This window comes from Carettochelys insculpta, chromosome 28, assembly GCF_033958435.1.
Source record: "Carettochelys insculpta isolate YL-2023 chromosome 28, ASM3395843v1, whole genome shotgun sequence".
NCBI classification, from domain to species: Eukaryota; Metazoa; Chordata; order Testudines; family Carettochelyidae; genus Carettochelys; species Carettochelys insculpta.
The window spans coordinates 7,598,386-7,621,714 of NC_134164.1; the positions used below are offsets into that span (position 1 = coordinate 7,598,386).

General features: G+C 52.3%; 2 protein-coding genes across 2 annotated transcripts; both read left to right on the forward strand.

Moving 5' to 3' along the window:
- Window positions 1-1,345: 1,345 nt before the first annotated feature.
- On the forward strand, window positions 1,346-12,632 carry ASB16 (ankyrin repeat and SOCS box containing 16). The gene is made up of 5 exons (XM_074979293.1): window positions 1,346-1,827; window positions 2,906-3,173; window positions 6,447-6,939; window positions 7,812-7,925; window positions 9,895-12,632. Exons 1-5 carry the CDS (start codon window positions 1,512-1,514, stop codon window positions 10,078-10,080), a joined length of 1,377 nt encoding a protein of 458 aa, XP_074835394.1. The 5' UTR covers window positions 1,346-1,511; the 3' UTR covers window positions 10,081-12,632.
- Window positions 12,633-16,607: 3,975 nt separating this feature from the next.
- On the forward strand, window positions 16,608-23,260 carry TMUB2 (transmembrane and ubiquitin like domain containing 2). The gene is made up of 3 exons (XM_074979371.1): window positions 16,608-16,676; window positions 19,192-19,788; window positions 20,820-23,260. Exons 2-3 carry the CDS (start codon window positions 19,217-19,219, stop codon window positions 21,172-21,174), a joined length of 927 nt encoding a protein of 308 aa, XP_074835472.1. The 5' UTR covers window positions 16,608-16,676; window positions 19,192-19,216; the 3' UTR covers window positions 21,175-23,260.
- Window positions 23,261-23,329: the final 69 nt, after the last annotated feature.

The window sequence follows — 23,329 nt, forward strand, 5'->3', positions numbered from 1 at the left end:
GCCCTGCAGCACCTGGCCAGCAGGCCCCTCACCTCGGCCGCCCGTTGGAGTCAGCAGCCCTGCTGGGATTCGCTCTATGAAAGGCACGAGTTGATTGCTGGCTCCTGCCTCTGAATTCTTGCCCTTTTTCCAGCCCCCCAGAAGCTCCCCAAAGGGGGAGTCAAGCTCCCTCCCTGCTTCAGAGGACACCTGCAGGGAGCCTGGAATGATCAGTCAGAGGGATGGGCTCCCCCAGTGTCACTGCGGTTGAACTCCAAACCCTCAAGGGGAACAGCCAGTCAGCTCCTGCCCTCTTCCCAGCAGCTCTGCCCCGGTGCCGAGGTAAGAAGCAGGGGCCTTACTAGTACACTTTCCTCCCTGGAAAAGAGAAGCTGGCAGGCCCTGGCTTCCCTTCAAAGCAGGCAGGGGATTCAGCTGCCTGGTCCTGACAGCGTGCACCTATAGGCACCCCTGTCTCCATCACAGGTCTCCTTGTCTTGAAAATCTCTGATGCCATCTGCCTACTGCACAGATCCAGCTTGGGAAGTGCTGCTTGTCCCAGCCCCCAGCATGAGGGAGTGAAGCCCTGTGGTGGGACCCCACACCACTGCCCCTGCTGGCCCCCTGCTTACCCACCTCCCCAAGAATACACACCAAGGAGTCCATCTCTGTGCTAGCCCCTAGCAAGGGGGCTGGAGGTGATGGCGGTTTCTGCAGCTTCTTATGTCCATCTGCTTCTCCTATCCCTCCACTGGAGGACCCGTGCACTCCAGTGCTGTCAGTCTGACCCCACCAGCTCTCAATTGCCGGACAACTTGCAAGCTCTAAAGAGGGGCCAGTGTAATGTGGTAGCACCAAGAAGTCCTGGGCCAGGCCCTCAGCGGGCTAGATGCTGGGCAACCACAGACTCAGAAAGATGGAGCCTGCCCCCAAGCAACACCAGCAGGAGATGATGCGAGGGGAGGTGGAGGAAGTGGAGAAGCATTAGGGAGAGTGGTCACCGTGCCTCACAGCTCAAGAATTTTGTAGGTCTCACAGCAAAGGAGGAATTAAACTAAGGGGGGCGGTGGGGAGAGAGAGAGAGAGTGTGTATGTGTGTACGTGTGTACACACACCTCAGGGCTCATGATGGCAGAGCACTCATTCCTGGAGCTGGTCCTTCTCTAGTGTGGACGGTAGCGTTTGCAGTGGCCTTGCAACTGGCCAGCAGGCCCGTATGGCCCACGTTTAGTCCACTGTCACAGAGCAGGTGCCTCCGGTCTGCCTAAACTCCTGCCGCTCAGCCACAGGTTAATGGCGGTCAGTGCTGTTGACCCTGAATAGAACATGACGCTGCACAAACATCTGCTTAATGGCCTGGTAAATATTCCCCCTATTTATAGCCTGGCCTGGCTTGCTCTCTGCCCATGAGGGGAGGGGTTTTCCCATCATACCCATATTTATAAGCCTGAGTCAAGTGGCAGGGGCAACTTGTCTCCCTAAGCTGCTGCCCATTGCTGAAGGACGGAGGCTGCCCCAGCAAAGCCAAGAGGATGTCAAGGGAGACCTTTGCGTTCAGCTCCTCCACCCTGCGCTCGCTGCGCCTGCAGCGAGAGTGGCTGGAGTGGGAAGACCGTCGGAGGGCTCTCTCACGGCAATGCCTGAGCAGGAGGTTCCCATTGGCCACCCGGAGCACCCTGCTCCTCCCCAAGCCTGCACGGCGTCCCCAGTACTGCCGGGACCCTGCTGTCCACAATGTTCTGTACACTGGAGACCTGCAGACCCTCAAAAACATCTTCAAGGACGAGGCCATGGCGAACGTGATCGTGGAAACAGTCAGCGAGGAGCTGATGTGGTCAGCAGAACTGGGTACGGAGCGTGGGGGTGGGTTTCTGGTCCGGGATTGGGGTTGGAACAAACCCAGAGCTGAGGCCTGTCTTCCTCTTCCCTGGGTAAATGCACATGCCCCACCAAGAGAGCTAGAGCGCTTTAGCTCCCAAGGATGTGTCTGTTCTAATGGCTTGGCCTGAAGAGCAGCAGAAGGGACCCAAGTAAAGTTCAGCAAAAGCCCCTGCAATCTCCTGGTTTCTGTCCCGTCGAGGGCGAGTGCACTCTGCCACTTAATGTCTGTGCAGTAGTTCATCTGCATTACAGTAGCACCTAGAGCTGCCAGCGGCAATGTCGGTGTGTGCTAGGTGCTGTTCATACACACAGACAGAGATGCTGCTGGGCCTAGAGCAGGGGTGAGCAAAATTTTTATGTCAGGCCTCACTTTTCATCCCTGTAATTAGCAGGGCCAGCCAGCCTGTCTAATGTCATGCAACCCGACGGAAACTTCAGTTATGGTCATGTGAAAAAAATGAACCTTCAGCACAGCTAAGATCACACACGCAACGTAGAAACTTTATGAATGGGGCTAGGAGTGTGAATACGCAGCCATAAAGCAATAACAGATTTCAACATTTCTAATGAGATGGATGAGCCTGCGACCCAGCAGCCAATCATGTGCCCTCCCTTATGAAATTTCATGCCCCTCCAAGGGGGCCCACCCCCCACTTTGCACACCCTGCCCGAGAGAGTCTGTGACTTAAATAGACAAGGCACATTAGTGCTGGGAGGGGAAAACACTGGAGCCAAGATTTGGCAGAGGTGCCCCAGCAGGGCAGCGTCTGAGCCAAAAACAGAGCTCAGGCTCCCTGACCACTTAGCCTCATTGCCTCTGTGAGCCTGATCAAGTTGCTCCACTGCTCTGTGGTCTCCTGCTGCCCAACTCCCTGCTGGGGCAGAGTCACCCAGAGAGGCTCTGGGAAGACCTGGGGGCTGTTCTGCAGGAGGGCTGACTGTGTGGTCTCAGTGGTCCCCTCTGGGGGTGGGAGGTCGGCAAGGCCACTGATGGCCATAAGAGGAGTACCAGGGCGGGCTCTGAGATTCCCTTGGCCCCCCACAGGGCTGTGGGTGCTGAGCCCCCAGAAGAGGCACACGTCCCCCTTGCGGATTGTGGCAGGCAGAGGCTATCGGGACTGCTTGAAGCATCTGATTCTGCAGGGGGCTGAGGTCGATGCCGTGGTGGGCGGGAAGGCTGCCCTCCATGACAGCTGCATCCACCAGCGTGCTGAGTGTGCCCAGCTGCTCCTGAGCTACGGCGCCAATGCCAACGTGCTGTCGGAGGAGGGGCTGGCCCCACTGCATCTCTGCACCTCCCCCGAGACCTTGCGGTAAGCTTGCAGGAGGGGGTGGGCTTGGGCAGGGTATGTGTTGAAGGGGTGAGAGTCATCCACACTGGAGAAACCAACACAAAACTTTGCCTTAGAGCTTCACTCTCTGTCCATTTTAGGGAAGTAGCAAAAGAAGTAAGAGGTCTCATTTCAATGGCTGTCACTAGTCTCCAGAGTCAACAAGACAATGGCACTGACTTGCGTGGGATCCCACCTCTCTGACCCCCTCGTTCAGCCTTTGGGCAGACTCAGGCAGGCATCATTGCTGCAGTTCTGGTTTTGATGATGTTCCCCAAAGGCTGGTCACGATGCGACCCCCTAAGGAATGATGTGGTTCCCTCTGTTTTCCCAGACCATGCTGGGAACCTGGCCTCTGAAAATTGATTGTCGAGTGCACCAACAGGAAACCCCACAAAGGTGCTGATGATTTGTGAAATCCTCCCCTCGTTTGTTTAATTTTTAAATGATACTGGAGGCTGGGATCCCTCTATGGTGATGGGACGATTGACCCAGTCAGAGTCGATTTTCTAGCGTTCAGTTTTGCAGGCCTGGTAGAGATGCAGAAAAGTGAACTGTCTGGGGTCGGCAGTCACCCCCTGTACTCCTCCATAGCACCAGGTGTAAGGGAGGTCAATGCCTAGAATCGCTAGCGCCTTTGTGGGGTTTCCTCCGTGAGGACGGCCAGGTAAGCCGATTGCAGGTAAGTTTTTCTAGCTATGCAATTGCTGTAACTAGAACTGCGTATCTACAATTGACTTAAGCCCCTAGTGAGCACCAAACCTGAGGAACACAAGGTGCAGGGTCCAGAAAAGAGCACCTGTTCAGCCAAGCGGTGCAGGCCAGCCCACCTCTCCCAGGCAGCCCTTTAGTCAGCAGCCTCAGTGCCGAATTTGAGAGCTGAACAGGCCCCAGGGGCCTAGGGTAGGGGCACACCCTTTGCTGCTGATGGAGGCATGTGGTGGGAGTGGGAGACAGCTGCCTGCTGCTTCCCTCACACTTGAGGATACTGGATTGCGGCCCGTGAGCAGCTGGTGGGGCTGCATGTGACACTCCAGTCCCTGCCTGATGGGTGGGGAGGGAGGCTGCGAGGAAGGCCTGTGCCCCCAGCCAGCTGGAGTGATATAAGCAGATCCTGGTGCCGCTGCCGAGCCACAGGGCAGGCCTCCACCACTGGGAACGGCTGAATTATGGTAGGCAATGCCAGCCCTGTTAATTACGTAGCTAGTGTTGACGTACCTGAATTCGGGCTTCCATGCCATCTCCACCAAGGGAGGTTGACTGTGCTCCCATCGACTTCCTTCGCTCCCAAGGCGTGGGGGATACCGCTCTCGACAGGGGCACGTCCCCACAGGCATTACAAATTGACCTCTGGAAGATGGACCGCGGCACAGGGCCCTGTGAGGGCAGACTCAGGCTTTCTCCCACCTCCCCGCGCCCCGCCAGCTGCAGCCCCTCATGGTTGGGGGAAGAGAAGAGAAGAACGAGTCCAGAACCAGGCCGGGCGTGAGGCAGGTGGTGGTGGCTGATGGTTGGAGGCAGCGCTAGCCTGGCCGTGCTGGTTGGAGTGCAGCAGCCCGGATTCCCTGGGGGCTCAGGCCACAGGATGAGTGTGGGGTACTTCCTGCTCCCTGCTGGGGTCAGTGGGCTTAGCACTGTTGGGGGAGTCCCTGCAGCAGGGGTGTTTGCCAGGAGCTGCCTTGTAACCCTTCAGCCTGGCAGATCCTGACCTTCCCGTAGTGAGCCATCCCTCCCAAGGTGGGGGGATCCAGCCAGGTCACTGTCCCCTGACCAAGCACACTTGTCTCCGATCAAGGCCCCAGGTCGTCCTGGGAGCTGCAGGGGTTCGGACCAGGCGTAATATGGAGGTTTCCCAGGTACTGACAATCAAACCTGGGCAAACGGCTTAAAACCAGGCCACTGACAGCCCATACTAGCGTTCCTTCACATAAGGCGAACCAAACCTGTCACAAAGTGCGCTGCTGCTGCCTACCTGGCCAGCCAGGGGTTACGCAAGCAAATCCATCGGGCTCTCTCGCTTCCCTGTTGCGGTGATCAGTAACCCTCCTTACACAGAAGAGAGGTTATGAAAACCAATCTCACCAAATCCACACAGGTCTTTCTAGTGCCCAAAGGAACCAGCCACATCCCCCAGGTCAATATATACCAAGCTCTGACCCAAAAAGCACGGTGGGCCAGTCCTCTAGAATCTACAACCGAAAGGGTTATTAAAGAAAGAAAGAATAGGGTGAGAGCGAAAAATTGTTCAAGTGATCAAATTACATCCATCAGTCGTGTGTTCCTTGGGGCAGGCTGCTCTCTTAACAGCCTCTAGAAATACATCCTTCGTTAGGCTGGGCCAGCTGTCCATTCCAGCTCAAAACCAAGAAGTCCTGTGGCATCTTACAGATACTTTGGAGCATAAGCTTTCGCAGGCGAAGACCCGCTTCATGCATCTGACGAATACTCAGCTGGAGTATTGTGTCCAGTTCTGGGCACCGCAGTCCAAAAAAGATGTGGAGAAACTAGAGAGGGTCCAGAAAAGAGTGACAAGAATGATTAAAGGTCTAGAGAATGTGACCTATGAAAAAAGGTTGAAAGAATTGGGCTTGTTTAGTTTGGAAAAGAGAAGAGTGAGGGGAGACATGATAGTGGTTTTCAGGTATCTAAAAGGGAGTCATAAGGAGGAAGGAGAAAACTTGTTCTTCTTGGCCTCTGAGGATAGACTAAGAGGCAACGGGCTTAAACTGCAGCAAGGGAGGTTTGGGTTGGACATTAGGAAGAAATTCCTAACTGTCAGGGTGGTCAAACAGTGGAATAAATTGCCAAGGGAGGTTGTGGAATCTCCATCGCTGGAGATATTTAAGAACAGGTTAGATAGATGTCTGTCAGGGATGGTTTAGACAGTACTTGGTCCTGCCATTGGGGCAGGGGGCCGGACTCGATGGCCTCTTGAGGTCCCTTCCAGTCCTAGTGTTCTATGATTCTATGATTCAGAGAATCGCCAGCTTTCATTAAACACTTCACTTGGCCCAAGATTTGGTGTAAATTTAGGACGGTGGTTACAATAACAGTTCTCGTGTCCATTTTGAAGTCCAATAACATCACAGCAGGCCCCAAACCTGGCTCTCTCGCCCAGCCTGGGAAGGCAGAGAAGGGTAAGTCCCCGCAGCTGCTCTTCTGGGGAGGGAGAGATGCACAGCCCTGCTGTCCCCCCACAGGCTGCCGAGAGGGGGCAGAGGAAGGGCGCTGAAGCTCCTGGCTGTGTGTCGGCAGGTGCGCGGAGCTGCTGCTGGAGCACGGGGCCCTGGTGAACCTGAGCAGCAGGGACAGGCGGATGACCCCTCTGCACGTGGCTGCCGAGCACGGCCTGGAGGAGCACGTGCAGCTCTACCTGTGCTACGGAGCCGGCTTGGCCCACCGGAACCGGGAAGGGGAGACGGCCCTGAATGCCGCCTGTGCTGGCGCCGACAAGCTGTCCGAGGCTGGGCGCTACTACCGGGTGGCCGAGCGACTGCTGGAGTGCGGGGCCGACGCCAGGACGGCCGGCAGGAAGAACCACACCCCCCTGCACAATGCCTGCGGCAACTGCCACCCCCGCCTGGTGGAGCTGCTGCTCCGGTACGGGGCCGCCGTGAACGTCAGCAACTGCGCTGGGTACACGCCCATGGACTGCGCCCTGCAGGCCGTGCAGGAGTACCTGGACGGGCAGCCCGAGAGGATCATCACCACCCTGCTGGACCATGGGGCAGCGCCCATCAATCCCAAGGTCAGGAAGCCACTGTGGGGAGGCAGCAGTGGTGTCTAATGGTCAGAGCCGGAACGCAGCGCTCCAGGGTTCAGTCCCGGTGTGACCTTGGCAAGTCGCTTGGGAGGCTCCGTGCCTCAGTTTCCCCATTCTCCCAGGAGTGGCGAGGCTCAGTTACTGCTTGTGAGCTGCTGAGGGTGCCATTACGAGAAGAGTAAAAGCCAGGAGAGGTGGGAGGGAAAACGCATATCCCTTAATCCCCACACCCTGCCCTTGGCTGCTCTGATGAAGGGGGCTAAGGGGCCTTTTTCATCCTCCCTCCTGATCCTGTAGGAGGCTCCTTTGTGCCTGGGGGACGGGTTCTTGCTTCAGGGCACAAACCAGCCACTCATTGCTGGGGTTAGGGAAAAATCCAGCGATAGCGTGGTTATTAATTAGCTTCTTACATCTTCCTCTGGAGCATCTGGTACCAACCATCAGAGGCAGGATGCTGGAGGGGACAGGCCACGGGCAATTCCCAGAGCACCTAGAGCCTTCCTGTAGGACCCCCAACCCCTTTGCAGACTCCCCATCTACACAGCAGGTCTGTAGCCATACGGTACAGCAGTGGAGGGTGAACATCACTCAGTACAAGGGCAGGGGATGGGGGGGAACGGCCCCTCCAGAAGATCGGCACATGTAAGCTTTGTGTTGGCTGCTTCCATCTTGCATGCCAGGAAGGAGAACTGAGTCCTCTCCTGCTGGGATCTGACCCTGTGGCAGCCCCAGTGCTCTAGGGCTGAGGCCCCCATCACCTCTGGCTCCCTGAAACTTCTCTGGCACCCTTTGTATTTCTCCCTCTCCCTCTCGGCCAGCTCAGCCCTGTCCTCTGCTTTCTCTTGCCTGGTTCTCAGCTGCTGAAGTTCTGCTCTTTGTGTCCTCGGGCCCTAGAAGTCATGCTGAACTCCTACGACCGGATCCTATCCTGTGATTCCTGGGTGGAAGCGGTGCCTCCGGAGATGTGGCAGGTAACTCCCAACTCGAGGCCTGTTTGGCCCCATGCAGAGCCAGGAAGCTGATACAGAGCAGGGAAGAGCCACAGACTAGGTAGCTCTGTGGACAGAATGTTGGCAGGGTCCCCAGATCAGGGGTATCCAGGGCTGCAGCAGAGTGAGAGCTCCCACCACAGGCAGCCTCTGCACCGCTCTGGAGTTACCTGCTGGAGACAGAGGGTTCATTCCCCACGACCCACTTGGTCTTTGGTTCCTTCAGTGCTGTACCAACTGCAATGCCCTTTGCGGTAGCAGCTGATCCAAGCATGAGGTGCTGCAAGTTGGTTTCTAATGGCTAGAAGACCCCCTTGGGTGGGTTTTGCATCCAGTGCAGTTTGCACAAATCTTACAGCGATGCTCTGAACTGAGCCAGACGCTGCAGGGACTCAGGTGGGTTTGGGGTTTAGGGAAGGTCACTCACTCCAGTGAAAATTTAGGGTTTTGTACCCCTGCCTGGTGCTCGTCTGCCAGGGGCTGCAGGTATCCTAGTACATATCCATTTCATGTGCTGGGTAGAAACTTGAGAATGTGGGTCTCTGGACACTTCAGCTGTGGGGCCCGCACAGAGGCCCTGAGTAGTGGCACCGGCAGCTGCGGAACCATCTCTGAAGAGATGCAGAGGAAGAGCCATAGTTGGGGACTTGCAAAACTGGTCCAGACAAAGAAATCTCTCTTGGGTGCAGTCCTGCATTGGTCAAGAGGACTGGGTCAGTGGTTCCCACATACAGCTGAGTATTGGTGACCACATTGCCTGGGGAAAGCCTCCAAGGAAAGGCAGATGTGAAGTTAACACCCATAGAGTTCTAGGTCCTCCAGTTCCTAGAGAGGATTGGGACATAAGAGTGGAGGGACTGTCTGGGTCATCAAGTCCAGGCATTGCTGTTGCTGGTCACCCATCCTATAACCCCATTCTGAAACTCATCATGCTCCATCCTGAAGCTAGTTTGCCCCCAGTGCTCCCTTTGGAGGCTGCTCCAAAACCTCTCTCCAGTGGTGAAGCCCTTCTCACTTCCAGCCTTTGCAAAGTGCATGGGGGGACTTAATAAAGTGAGGAGCTTCTGGGTAGATCTGCCTCTTAATGCTCTGCAGAAATACCTGGTGGCGTCTTGTTGGAGTCATTGTGGATAGTTCTCTGAAAACATCCATGCACTGAGCAGTCAAAAAGCCAACAGAAGGTTGGGGATCGCTAAAAGAGGGATACAGAATAAGACAAAGACTATCTTATTGCATCTGTATAAATCCCTGGTCCATCCACACCTCGAATACTGCGTACAGGTGTGGTGGCCTCATCTCCAAAGATATGTTGGCACTGGAAAAGATTCAGAGAAGGGCCACAAAAATGAGGAGGAGTTTGGAACGGACTCTGTATGAAGTGAGATTAAAAAGACTGGAACTTTTCAGCTTAGAAGAAGAGACTAAGGGGGGATCTGATAGAGATCTATAAAATCAGGACAGGTACAGAGAAAGTATAAAAGAAAAATCTGTTCACTTGTGCTCATAATATCAGAACTAGGGCTCACCACAGGAAATTAATAGGCAGCAGGTTTAAAACAAACACAAGGAAGTTTTTCCTCACGCAGTGCACAGTCAGCCTGTTAAAATCCTGCTCGTCACAACATCCTCTGACAAGGACTTTAACAGGCTTCAGAAAAGAGCTAGATATGTTCACGGAGGTTTGGTCCATCCAAGGCTATTAGCAGGATGGGTAGGAATGGTGTCCCTGGCCTCTCTATGGGCGACAGGAGAGGGATCAATCAATGATCACCTGCTCTGTTCACTCTCTCTGGGGCATCTGGCATTGGGCACTGTCAGAAGACAGGACACTGGCCTCACTGGAGCTTTGCTCTGACTCAGTGCGGCTGTTCTGATTCTCTCTCTGTCTCCTGTACTAACTGCTGAGCCCAGCCAGCTGAAGCCTCATTTAATCCTCCTTCCCTCTTGGCAGGAGCACAAGACTTTCTACGACTCCGCCCTCCAGATGACGAACCAGCCCCGCCAGCTGCAGCACCTGGCGCGCTGTGCGGTGCGGCGGTACCTGGGCGCACGGTGCCACTCAGCCATCCCCCAACTAAAACTGCCCCTGTCCCTGCGGGCTTATCTGCAGCTCCCTCTGGAGGGCTACATCCGCTGACAGAGGAGGGGCGTCCTTCAGGCAGGGTGTTTGGGGAACGGCTTTGTATTGCTGAAGGGTGACTGGCGAGAGCCAGGGGAAGTCAGTGCCGATGGGGATGCTGGGGTCTGCATTCTGTCAGTTCACTCATGCCACGTGGTTGCACTGTGGAGCAGGATTCCCTGTAAGCCGGGCGCTTGGGCAGCTGCCCAGGAGAGAGTCAGGTGCCGCCCAGGTGAGTGTCTACAACCAGCAGCATGTGTTTCTATTGGTGGTGCACATCCCCACAAGCCTTGGTGCAGACAACAAAATTTATTCCACCCACAGACAGAAAATCTTAGTAGGAACACTGCTGTGGACTACTTAGAGCATAACCTGCTGCGCAGCATGAGGTAGGCGGCCAGAATCTGTCCCTTTTGTACTTTTATAACAGGGCTTGGCCAGTGCTAGTTTAACTGCCCACAGGCAGATTTGAACCTGTGACCTCTGGAGCTTAGCACAGGAGCCTCTATAGTTTGAGTCAAAAGCCAGCTGGTGCACAGTGTAGGCTGCAGGAGAGATTAATTCTTCCTCTGTGGTGTAGGGGCCAGCACATGGAACAGGTATCAGAGAGGGAGCTGAGTTAGTCTGGATCTTCAAAAACAGCAAGAAGTCCTGGGGCACCTTACAGATTAACAGATGTTTTGGAGCAGAAGCTTTCATGGGCAAAGACCTGTTTTTGCCCACAAAAGCTCATGCTCCAAAACACCTGTTCGCCTGTAAGGTGCCCCAGGACTGCTTGTTGTACATGGAACAGTGAACCACACCTCGGTGCGTGGGTTACATTAGCACCAATTTCCACTTGCTCTGCTGCCGATAATAGAAACGAAAGGGGTGGTCAATGAAATTCAAAAGCAGTGTATTTAAAACTGACGCAGCGGAGTATTCTCCCCCACACCGTGCCCAGTTAACCAGGGGAACTCCTTGCCACAGGAGCTCACTGAGGCCACGAGCTGCACAGGACAGCCTGGACGTTGAGCGAGAGAACAAGGAAATGCTGAGTGAGAAGAGCAAAGCCTGCTAAAATACAAAAGAGCATAGATACGGCCTTGTCTGATCGATTGATTGTTGCTGTGAGGGCTCTGGTTTGAAACCCTTCTTTCCAAATTCTTAACGCCGTTTCTGAATTCCCACCTCAATTCAACTTATGATGTTGGTTGTAACTTTACAACACAGTGCCACGATGGAGTGGTTTGTGGTCAAGAGTCTCTCTAATTTTTCCATCAATGGGTGGAATAAATTTTGTTATGGGCACCCAGGCACGTGTGGATGTGCACCACCAGTAGAACCACATGCTGCTGGCTGTGGGTGCTCTGCTAATCTGCTGGGCAGCACCTGAATCTCTCCTAGGCAAGCGCTCAGCTTACAGGGAACCCTGGTTGTGGCGCCAAGTTACACTTTAACAGATTCCATATGTCAGCAACCAGTTGTGTTGTAAGCCTGAAGACTGCCTGTCCCAAGAACTGGGGTCAAAAACTTGAGTCTTGGGTGTGCTGGGACCCATGAAGGACCTTGAGCTCTGCCCAGACTGTACCTACGCAAGCAGCTGCAAAGCACAAGCCATAAACACATCTCTGTCACCAGGCTTGCAATGCCTGTGGCCGAGGCCTGATGTCTGTGGCTTGCGTCCTTCCAACCCGGAGCGCTCATAAATTCAGGGAGAAGAGTGGTATAAAGAGTTAAGGGACAGATCTGAATTGCCAAAAGCTCACTTCCACCTGTGTCCAAGAACAAAGTTCCAGCTGCTTTTGGAGGAGGGCTCAGAGCACCCCCCAGTGCCCAACAATGGAAAAATCTCCCCCTAAAGGAAGTTTCCTCCTAACCCCTTTCAGATGGTTTACAACATAAAATATCTATCTTCCTCTGTAAATCCTAAGGTCGTTTGTAAAGACAGATCTACTTCAGTACCCTTTACAGCTGGGGAAACTGAGGCATGGAACGTTGCCCAACAGGCCAGTGGTGGAGTTGAGAATAGATCTCTGGACTTGAGTTCTGCTCTAGCCACTAGGCCACAACATAGCCCTTCCCAGAGCTTTTAAAAACAACCTTCTAATGGGATTACAGATGGTCGCCTTTATCAGAGTCCATCCTGTCTGATTGCTTGAATCCTGATCTGTGTTTTAAGCTCATGAGTGCGAAAGTTACAGGTAGATCACAGTCAAATACCCCGTTCAGCTTCTGCACATCAGGGGCAGCGTGTGGCAGTTGTCTCCCAATCTAAAATAAAAAGCTACAGCAAATACATTGCAAAACAAGCTTGTCTTTAAATCTTGCATTGCCTAGGCCCAGAGCTGGGGCTGAGGCGTGGGTCTGTGTTTTCCCTTGCACAACTGGCAATCCCGTGGGTGTTCACATATGCATGGACCCTTGCTGGTTTGGTGCTGATGTTACCAACTGTTGCACCTTCAGGAGGGTACATCGGAGAAGGAAGAGCACCCGAGGGGGGCTCCAGAAGCCAGTAGGTGCAGGGTCGACTTTCAATGAGAGACTGTGTGACCTGGAATTGTTCTGCCTTGGACCAAAGAAAGGCAGAGCACCCCTGCACATCCTCGTGTAACTGAAATTTCGTGCAAGTCGGGGGCAGTCAGGAGCTGGGCAGCAGCCTGGCTCCCAGCTCCCCTGGGCTTGCAGGAGCTGGGAAGATGACCAACTGGTCAGTTTCCTGGCTCCCAGAATGGCAGGGAGCTGGGAACCAGGTAGGAGCCTGCCTCTCAGCTCCTCTCTGCTGGTGGGACCCAGGAGCTGGTCAGTTTCCCAGCTCCAGCAAGCCCAGATTCCCACCTGGTTCCTGGCTCCCTGCCACTCTGGGAGCCAGGCATGGCTTCTCCCAGCTTCCCCCAGCTGGGGAGAGGCTGCACCCCTGTGGCTGCCTGTCCCCTGGACCCCCCCAGCTGGGGGAGCTGAGTGGGCAGACAGCCCTGGCAGAACAGCTTCTCCCCAGTGGGGGGAGCTGGGGGCTGGATTGGGGAGCTGCAATCCTACCAGCCCCCAGCCCCTGGGAGCCCCAGAATTTTGACTTGTGCTCACCTCACGTTAACGCAAATTAAGCACAAGTCGAAATCGCATATATTGGGGGTTTACTGTATTTATGGATCCCAAAGCAAAAACCCTGTTACTCATCTTCCTCTCTCCCGTCTCTGCGCCAGAGAACAAATGGACATAAATCGGGCACCAGGATTGGAACACACACAAACCTGTCGGGGTACACGTTAACCTCCCTGGATGTTCATTAAAGGATTTGAAAGTAGTAATTCTTCTGCAAAAGGATTTTACCCCAAGATTACAGAGGGGGATGTCTGAATTGGAATTCATTTCCACGTTTGACACGTTTTACTTGGGGCTTAACAGAGATCTCAACTGCCTTGCACATTACAAGGGCAATGTCCCCACCTCTGACATCTGCAGGAAGGGCACCCATCCCGCTCAACCTACTTCTTCCACGGGTCCTGTTAATGACAGGTGCCTCATGATGGGGGTGGGAAAGGTTGGTGGTTGGCCAGAGCTGTGGCATGTGGGTCTGAGTGGTCCATCAGTGCAGCCCATGCTGCATGCCAGCCCTGGGCTAGCAGGCTCCCCCACCCATTCCCCGCCAGCACTGGCTGCTTGCTGAGGTGGTTGGTGAGTGTGGGGCAGCCAGTGGCTGGTTACATCACCACTAAGGCCCACCCATGGGCACTTTCCAGGCTTCCCCTCGCACTGTTCTCTCCCTGCAGTGCCCACTCATGCTTCCCCCAACTCCAACACCACTGGTGCTCCATATCCCTCCCAGTGCAGTGTTCCCCCTCCCGACGCTGCACACAACCAGCTATGATCAGCTCATTCAGTTCACCAACAGCCTGCCTGGCCCGCTCCTTCCTTCGCCCACTGCCTCTGGCTGGGCTGGCACATTTTCTTGGATGGCTCCCTGCATTCCCATACCAAGGGATCAGCTGTTTCTTTTAACCGGACATGTGTTTCATAATTGAGCTGGAGGTCTAGTTACTAAACACTCATTCAATCCTCTCTCGTAAGGGCAGACAGCTAAGAAGTGACAAGTTTTAAAGAGATTATATACACACACTAGAAGACTACATAAGAAGATAAGTGAACAAGATTGTCTCATGTAGAACGAGGATATTGATGCAATTAGGCATCACAGAAACTTGGTGGAGTGAGGATAATCAACGGGACAGTCATACCAGGGTACAAAATATATCAGGACAGACCAGGTTGTGCTGGTGGGAAAGCAGTACTATATGTGAAAGAAAGTATAGAATCAAATGGAGTAAAAATCTTAGATGAACCAAAATGTTCCATAGAATCTCTGTGGATAGGAAATTCACACGCTCTAATAATAAGAATACAGCAGTAGGGATATATTACCAACCATGTGATCAGGATAAGGATAGTGGTCAGGGAGATTAGAGAGGCTTTAAAAATAACAAAAAACCCAATAATAATGGGGGTCTTCAACTATCCCCACATTTCCTCACAGGACAGAGTGCAGAGATAAAGTTTCTCGTCACTTTAAATGACTGCTTCTTGGAGCCGCTAGTCCTGGAACCCACAAGACGAGAGGCAATTCTTGATTTAGTCCTAAATGGAGCCCTGGATCTGGTCCAAGTGGCAAACATAGCTGGACCACTTAGCAATAGTGACCTTAATATAACGACATTTAAGAGATCTGTGATGGGGAAAACATTACCACAGCCTGGGGAGTCTGGGCATTTTAATTTGAGAAAGGGGGAGAACCGGGGGGAACCATGCAAAAAATGAGGAAGTTTGTTAAACAGAAATTAAAAGACACAGTGCCAAAAGTGAAATCCCTCCCAGCTGCAGGGAAACTTTTTAAAGTCACTATTATGGAGGCGCAACTGAAATGTATATCCCAAATTAAAAAAACATAGTCAGAGAACCAAAAAAGTGCTACTGTGGCTAACTAAAAAGAGCAAAGACACAAAGAGATATTGTTTAAAAAGTGAAAGTTAAATCCTACTGAGAAAAATAGAAAGGAGCATAAACTCTTGCAACTGAAGTGTAAAAATACAATTAGGACAGACAAGGGAAAAAAAAAAAGAATTTGAAGAATAGCAGTAGTTTAAGCTAGGGAAAAATTTAAATCCCAAAACATCTGCCCATTGTGAGACCTCTCTCCCTGATAGCTTCATTCAATCTCTCTCCAGCCATGTTAATACTGCGGTGTTTCATCCATACAGCTCGTCTTTTGGGGAATCGTTTATTATGATGTTAAATTAGGTAGGGCTAGCAGCACTCCCCTCTGGGATGCCATTGGCAATGGTATAGGTACCTGCTAAGACTATAGTCCCTTTACTCACAAAACCTTTTAACCGCCAGACTATTCTTCCCTCTCTCCCCTGCCATGGCCAGCCTACATAAACAAACCCACCCTCGGTGTGCTTTTTCAGCATGCAACCACCCCCAATCTACCATATACTTTTTGATCCTCAGAATGTTTTGCATCTAATTCTACAATATGGTCAGTCATACTTCTCTCCCCCAACAAAGCAGGGCCCTGGTATCCAGCAGACTCTACCCAACCACTAACACCAGTCAGCCACTGGACAAGGACAGCCTCCCTAAGATACATCTTTCTACACAGCTACAAACAAGTTCCACATCACTCCTGACTCTTCAGACTACCACCCGCTGATGTAGTGAGATACCACACAGCACCTTGTACATGCTTTGAGCAAAATATTGTAATCCACCATGCTAGTCCCTATCCTGAACCCGCATCAGTACGTCTCTGTTACCTCAGGAGTGTGTTGGTACCAAGATGTTTCTTAACCAGGTGCTCAGTTACCATCTCTCTGGAATGGGCTGATACCTGCTATCTCACGGGTATGAGTGCTTCTGCGACATCAGCCCTGTTCTTGCGGTCTTCTGCCAGCAGGGCCTGCCTTTTGCTTAACTTTGCTTCAGAGCAGCAATTGCTGCCTGGGCCTCACCCCACACCTGGGATGGGCTTGTTTTGGGCCCTCCCAAAGCCACACTCCTTCCAGGGAAGCATTTAACTCCTGAGCAGTGCAGCGCCAGAGACGTGCTGGAAACAACCATCTCAGTGCCTCTGGGGTTACAAGTCTGCCCAGCTCCTGCCCCCTTTCCTGGGGAGACTGCCAGGCTGGCCACCCCACTGTTCAGCCCCTGCCCCAGCCAGGTGCCCCCTGCCATTGACCCCCCAGGCCTCTCCCTACAGGGCTCATAGCAGCTAAGGTGCCTCCCCTAGTCCTGTCCCTGCCTAAGGCTCCGCCCTCTACTCAAAACCACGCCCCTTCCCACAAAGCCCCGCCCACTACTGCTCAACCCGCCCCTCTCCAAGGGGCCCTGGATCTAGGCGGGATTGGATCCTCCCGACCAATCCCCTCCCTTCTGGCCCCTCCCCTTCCCTCGTGTGTCGTGTTACCTACGTCACCAGCGAGCGCCACCACACTCTCATCTCTCCCCCGCCCGTCAAACCGCCGAGCGTGGCCCTTCACGTTGGCTGCGCGTGCGCGCTTGTGACGTCAGCGGCGTGGGCTTGTGACGTGTCGTGTATGGGGGGCCTTCGGACGGGAGGAGGTGACTGCGGCAAGTGCCAGGTAGGTGGTAGTTGATTCCCCTCCCCTCACGGGGCTTTAACCCCCCCCGCTCCTCCCCCTCTTCGGGGGCTTATATCCCCCCGCCTGGCTCCTCCCCCTAAGGGGGCTTAAACCTCCCTGCGCCCCTCGCGGGTTTAGGGCCAACCTGCCCCCCCCGTACGCGGTATGAGCCCCCCCGGCCCGGCTCCTCCCTCCCCTCCTGGCGCTTAGCCCCACCCCGGCATAGCCCCTCCCCCGCTACTCGGCTCCCGTCCCCAGCCCCCCCCCCCATTCAACCCCCTCCCCCCAAGCCTCACTAAGCTCTTCCCCATTCCGCCCCGGGTCAGCTTCTCCCCCGCCCCCCCACACCTATCAGCTTGGCCCTTCCTCTTCTGTGGGGGCTTAGCCCCCCCCCCCGTGGGGACAGCCGCTGTTGAATGTGACCTCCCCCCCCCCACTAGCTTCATGTCTAATTCCACCCCCCCGCCCGGGTCTGAGAAGCTTTGGCGTTTCCCCTTCCCATCCCTTGCTGCAGGTGCCCATCTCCTGGTCGTGGAAACGGGCAGGGGAATGTCAGGGCTCCAGGAGGGCTGGGAGCCCATTTGTCCTGTATCTATCATGCAGGCACCCCCCCACCCTCCATCGGAGGGCAAACCTGCACGTCTGGTCCTGCCACACTGGGTTTGTGCCAGGTGTTTGGGCATAGATTTTTGTGGCAAAGTCAGGGGAGAAAAGGTGTCTGGGGGTCAGCACTCTGAAATGGCAGGAGGTGCCATCTATTTTCCAGTGGTGGTCCAACCATCGTATCCTAGCCAGGCACTGACTGGTGTTGTCTTAGATGAGACTAGCAATGATGCGGTGCATCTCAGAAATTTTGTGTAACCCTCAATGCCCCGTATCTGAGGCAGCTGTTGAGCGTGAATGAATATTCCCATTTTACACTCAGAAAAATGAGACTGTAAGGTGGTCACATAAATCAATCTGGGCTACTACAACCCAAGAGTCCTGAGCCCAAGTCCGCTGCACGGATCACTAGGTCACACAGTGTTTTATGGTAAATGGAACTGGATGCATGATTGTAAACACATTGAGGGTGTAATTTATGTGACAGTTGTTCCCAAAGCTTAATTTCTCTACTATGATTTCAAGTTCTGGTCTTAGTTAGAGACTCTTGCTTCTATCTGATGTGGGGAAAGACAGGTTGGCTGTTTCTTCATTGAGAAGCTGCAGACCCTGGCAGTAGGTTTGTTTGTGATGTCAGTGCACATGCCTTTCCCCCATCAGCTATGGAGAGTGTGTCCAATCAAACCTTTCTGGATCTTTGTTTTGCCATTCAAGAGCACCTCAACATTGTTTTCTGAAACCTTTAAAATAAGTTAAACTTCATGATTTCCCCTATGAAATAGGGTGATATCACTATTCCCATTTTGCAGATGGGGAAACTGAGGTACAATGGTGACCTGCCCAATGCAGTTCTGTGATTAAGGCACAGAATATATTCTTTCCTCACCTATTAGAAGTGCTAATTAATTCTTTTAAAGCTCATCTGTTCTGCTTACATCTGCTGTGGAGAGCACCGTGGAAGAACTCATCCTTGCAATTCTAATATGGTTATTATTTCTTAAACAGTGTCACCTTATTTGGGTTTGGTTGGGGGTGTGTTGTCTGAATGGTCCATCATAGCAGCATTTAATGAAGGAGCTGCCATGGAAAAAACTGACTTGCATTTGCCAAACTGATTGGGTATTTAATATGGTCTTGCTTTGCTTCTGTGTTAACTTTCTCTGTAGTTCTGTATTATCTTTATTTCCTGGTTTCTCAGCTTCACCAGTAATAAAGATAAATGTATAGGGAACACTTTCCTTCCCCCTGATTTGTTGTGTATTTAGTAGATCTGCTAAGGGTAACTGGGTGTCAAATCTAAAAAGTAAACTTTGCCCCAAAACAGGCTGGAGGTTCCCCTTGCTGGAGAGCAACTGTTTATGTTCAGTGCTGGGAGTGTGTGGCAAAGTTCAGCTAGGAAAAAAAAATGCTTTGTGTGCATGTGACTTTTTGTTTTTATGCTTCTCCAGAATCTGACAGCCCTAGTTTTGGAGACCAGTTTCTGCCACATCTACTTCTTTGCACAGTAAGAAATCCTGTCTAATTTTTTTTCACAGAATCCTAAGGCTGGAGGGGACCCCAGGAGGTCATCTGGTCCAGCCCCCTGCCCGAAGCAGGATCAGCCCTATCTAAATCATCCCAGCCAGGACTTTGTCAAGCCAGGACTTAATAACCTTGTCGTCCTGGCTGGTTATGATTCCGTTATCCACTTGCTGTGCGTATTTCACTTAACATGTACTTTGCTTTTCAGGGAAAGGGGCAAATGTTAAACAGACCCACAGTCTCAGTAGTTGGAAAGGCTGCTTTGCACTTCCGTCATTATTTCCTGTTAATATTCTCTTGTGCTCTGCACAGCCTCAGTTTGTTCCCCTTCTGGAGTACCTTTTGCTGGTCCATGGCCAGAGCTGAGTTCCATTTGCTTTGTTCTTTGCAGCTAAGCTCCCGCAAGAAGCCAAGAGATGGAGCCCCCTGGCACGACCATCATTGAAGGTGTGGGGGATGAAGTAACAGTGGTGGCTGGCGTGGTGGTTCTTGTCCTGGCTCTGGTGCTCGCATGGCTTTCCACGTACGTAGCTGATGGTAGCAACCAGCTTTTGGGAACTATTGTAGCTACGGGTGAATCCTCAGTGATCCATCTTGGCCATGTTGAACGGTATGCAGGGAACTCGGTCACGTCAGAGCCACCTGAGCCCCAGGGGTCTCCTGAGAATGCAGAAGAAAAAGCAGAAGAGGAAGAGGGTGCTGCTTCTGACTTGGGCCCCGCCGTTGAGCAGGGGGGCAGCAGTGGCACCTCTGACTCTAGCCTCGACCATCTGCTGAATATACAGGGTTTGCCCAAAAGGACATCATCCAGCAAGTCCAGTGCCCTGGAACAGCCAGGTGCAGAGAGCCAAGGACCCTCACCAATGTCACACCTCAGGGAGGAGAGAGAGCCATGTTCTGGGCTCATCAAAGTGCGTCTCAAGTTCCTCAATGACACAGAAGAGGTGGCCATGGTGAGACCGGAAGACACTGTGGGTATTCTGAAGAGGTAAGTTCTATCCACGGGGTCTTCAGGCTATGGGGAAAGGGTCCCACCTGAATCTGAGACCCAGACTTGAGGTGCACAACCCTGGCCACCAAGCACTGACGTGGCTAGTGCAAGGGTTATTCCTTTGTTTGTCTGTACAGTGCAGCAGAGCCAGTAGATGGTGCCTGATCATAAATGTGCAGCACTAATTGAATCTGTCTCTGGGACTTCCAGCCCTGTGATCTTCCTCTCTGGACTGGCTTGGAAGGATTTGGCTTTTTCTTTCTATAGATAGCGGTCCGTGGTGTTACCTAGCTTACAGCCCTTTTCAACAGATAATCTCAGAGCACTTCATCAAGGACCGCGTTATGCTGGGAACCAGGCACAGAGTAGAAGTGACTTGACAGAGGTCACCTAGCAAGCCAGTGGTAAAGCAGGAACTAGAACCTACTCCCTGAGCTACACTTGATATTTTGTCCTCCCCTCACCACACCCTTTCTCCCCATTCAGCCTTAGGCTATTGCTTGTTGTCTGCATGGGACAAGTGCCTTGGGGCAGGGAACCTTGTTCTATTTGTCTTGAAAGTGCCTTACACATTACCTGTTCTGTTGTTGTAACAAGGTAAATCCTAATGGCTATAATGTGCTCCGTGGGCAAAGGGCTCTCGCACAGTGGCACTGCTCTGAATTGGAGCCTACGGGCTGGTGTAATATAGAAATACATGAGCCTTTGAACCCCTTGTGAACATTGTTTCCTTTTCCTATGTATTTTCCCTGGTAGCTAGACTTGACAGGAGCAGCCAGGCAGGGTAACTTCCCTTCCCTAAATGTAAATGCTTCTTCATTTGATGTATGTTGCTGATGTATGTTCGGGAAAGAAGGTGAAATTGACCATTACTTACAGACGGCATTTGAATCTTGTAGCCTTATGACATTTAACGTGGCTGCGGGGTTTGGGTTTTATGCTAGTCACTAGCCCAGTCTTGGCTGCATGTAGGACTCATGTTCTTAAGGCATCTTTGAAACTTTTCCTCTTTCTGTTTTCCTGAAAAGCAAATATTTCCCAGGACGAGAAAGTCAGATGAAGTTTATCTACCAGGGGCAGCTACTCCAGGACCAGGCACGGACCCTCCGCTCCCTCAATATCATGGACAACTGCGTGATCCATTGCCACCTCTCACAGAGCACCAGCTCGCCCCTGCCTGACTCTGTGGTCACCCCAGCAGAAGCAGGTGGGGTGACAGTGAACATAGGGAATCTGATGCTCCCTGTTTTTGTGGTGATGTTAGCTGTGATCTGGTACTGCCGCATCAACTACCGCCAGTTCTTCACTGCGCCGGCCACAGTCTCCTTGGTTGGGGTGACTGTTTTCTTCAGCTTCCTGGTTTTTGGGATGTATGGACGATAAGCGGTGAAACTGGAGGGGGAGATGCTCCTGTCTGTCCCTTTCACTGGAAGCCAGCATTTGTTTTATAGCTTGTTTTTAAATGTGCTATGACAAACGGTGTTAGGGAAACTGCTAGTTAGGGAAACTGGCCAGGGGCCCAGTGAATGCCCTGCCTGCTCAAATACTAGAGAAACGTCTATCGCCAACAGCTGGAAACAAGACCTCCAGATTCACTGTTTGTTTCCTCACTTTGCTGCTGCTTAACAAGACTGTGTTTCGGTCTATAAGGGGACGGCTTTGCCAAGTGCTGCTTCTGCACCCTGCTGCGTTTCATTGGTGTCACGAGCTGAATCCTCACTCCCGAGGCAATGCTGCAACTCCTCAGGTAGAGAAGAAAAAGATGGTCGTGCAGCAAGGGACAGAAGAGTCTCTAACACAGCCTCGGTGTGTGCGTCCTAGGCTTGTCTTCTTCCAGGAGAGCCACTTTCTAGCCTGGCAGAAAGTAACTCTGAATTCATGGGCTGTCCTCGCCCCTGAAGAATGGGCACAGCTAGAATGGAGCTCCAATAGGTTTGCATGCGCAGGCTTGTTTTAGGTTAGACCAAATGCCCAAGAGTGCACTGTGGCAATGAGACAGCACCTTGCCCCTCTGATCCTCCATGGTACCGCTATCATTTGGCCACTCCTGGAACAGGCTAGGGCCTGCCTTCCTGGATCATGCACTGAGCTGGATCGCTCGCTACAGGAGGGCAGTGTGTGTACACTCCACTTAAGCACTAAAAAGTCCTTCAGTGATATGGGGCTGCATGCCACCTCCTCGCTGCTAGAGCAGGCTAGCTTTGTATTTAACAAGCGGGGTGCTTCCCATGCTCATTCTAAAGACCAAATATTCCTGTTGGCACCTTGTGTAAAGGGAAGGTTGCACCTTTGGCTGAGTGTTCTCCATGGCAGGGGGGAGGGAATTGTGCCTATTTATCCAGAGTTTGAGGCAGTTTTTTTTTTTTATAGCACTTTCCTCCTTGCCCTTGTTTTCTGTGAATACATGTAAAGGAGCAGGCCCAAGAGTGGATTTTGTGTAGCGTGAGATAATGAACATGTTGAAAGTTGCTTGTGGTTGGTGAAGGTGGCTTTTTGTGGTAGAGTAGGGCAAGAAGTCTGGAGAGAAGAGACCTGAGCTTGTGTTCTGGCTAAGGAGGAGTAAACTTACTGCAGCCCTGTTCATTGCATGTGGTGACCCTTATGGGGCCCAGTCTAGCTTCAAGGTCCTGTCCTTTACCACCTTGCATGGCCGTGGTTGGCTTTCTTCTGTAACCCTCCTCATTAGACATTAAGACCTTGTCATGGCTCAAGGGAAGGGCAGAGTTGAGATAGTTACATGCCAAGAAAAATCCCACGAGACAAGGGAAAGCCATAGGTTGAATAAGAAATGAATTTGTATGTCTGAGAAGCAGCAGGAGGCCTGGGAGAGCAACGTAGCTGCCTAAAGGAGTTGTTGACAGAGGGAAGTTTTGACCAAAATAGCTAGACCAAAGTAAGCTATTCTGAACTAGCTTCCTGCTCTGAACGCTTCCAGATCATTTTTAGTCAGCTACTGCTGAGTGGAAAATTATTCCAGAACAGTGTGTCCACCTGGAAAGAACTTATTCCAGGCATTTTCCTATCGCCACAAGTTGAGATAAGGGCCAAGCTCTAAGCAGCGCTCCTCCCCACTCAGGCATAGTTAAACAAGTAGGAAAGTATGGATGGATATAAAGCTGACTTCTGTTTCCTAAGCCAGAATTAGCTATACTTAGCATAACTGGATTCAGTGTGGGGTTTTACTAACAGTGGTATAAAACCCACCTCCCTACCTGAAGTAGTCCTACTGGCACAGAAGGCACCTAGGGCAGGCCTCTGTTCTTGTGTGACAGTTACAGCAGGGACCTTAGATTCTACTCCTTTAAAAAAAATCAAGCAGCAAGACTCAGGTCTCAGTGCATGACATGAGGGTATCAACTGCATTCTAATTGTCCCTTTCAGTCCAGTTTCAGCATGGCAGCTTGCACATTTTATAGTTGGGTTCCGTTTTTTCCTTACGCAGGTTAACAATTAGAGACAGACGTGGCTGAAGGAAGGGAAGGGGCTGTTTAAAAAATAAACTCAGCTTCTGTAACTATTACCACTTTCCATCTCAGCT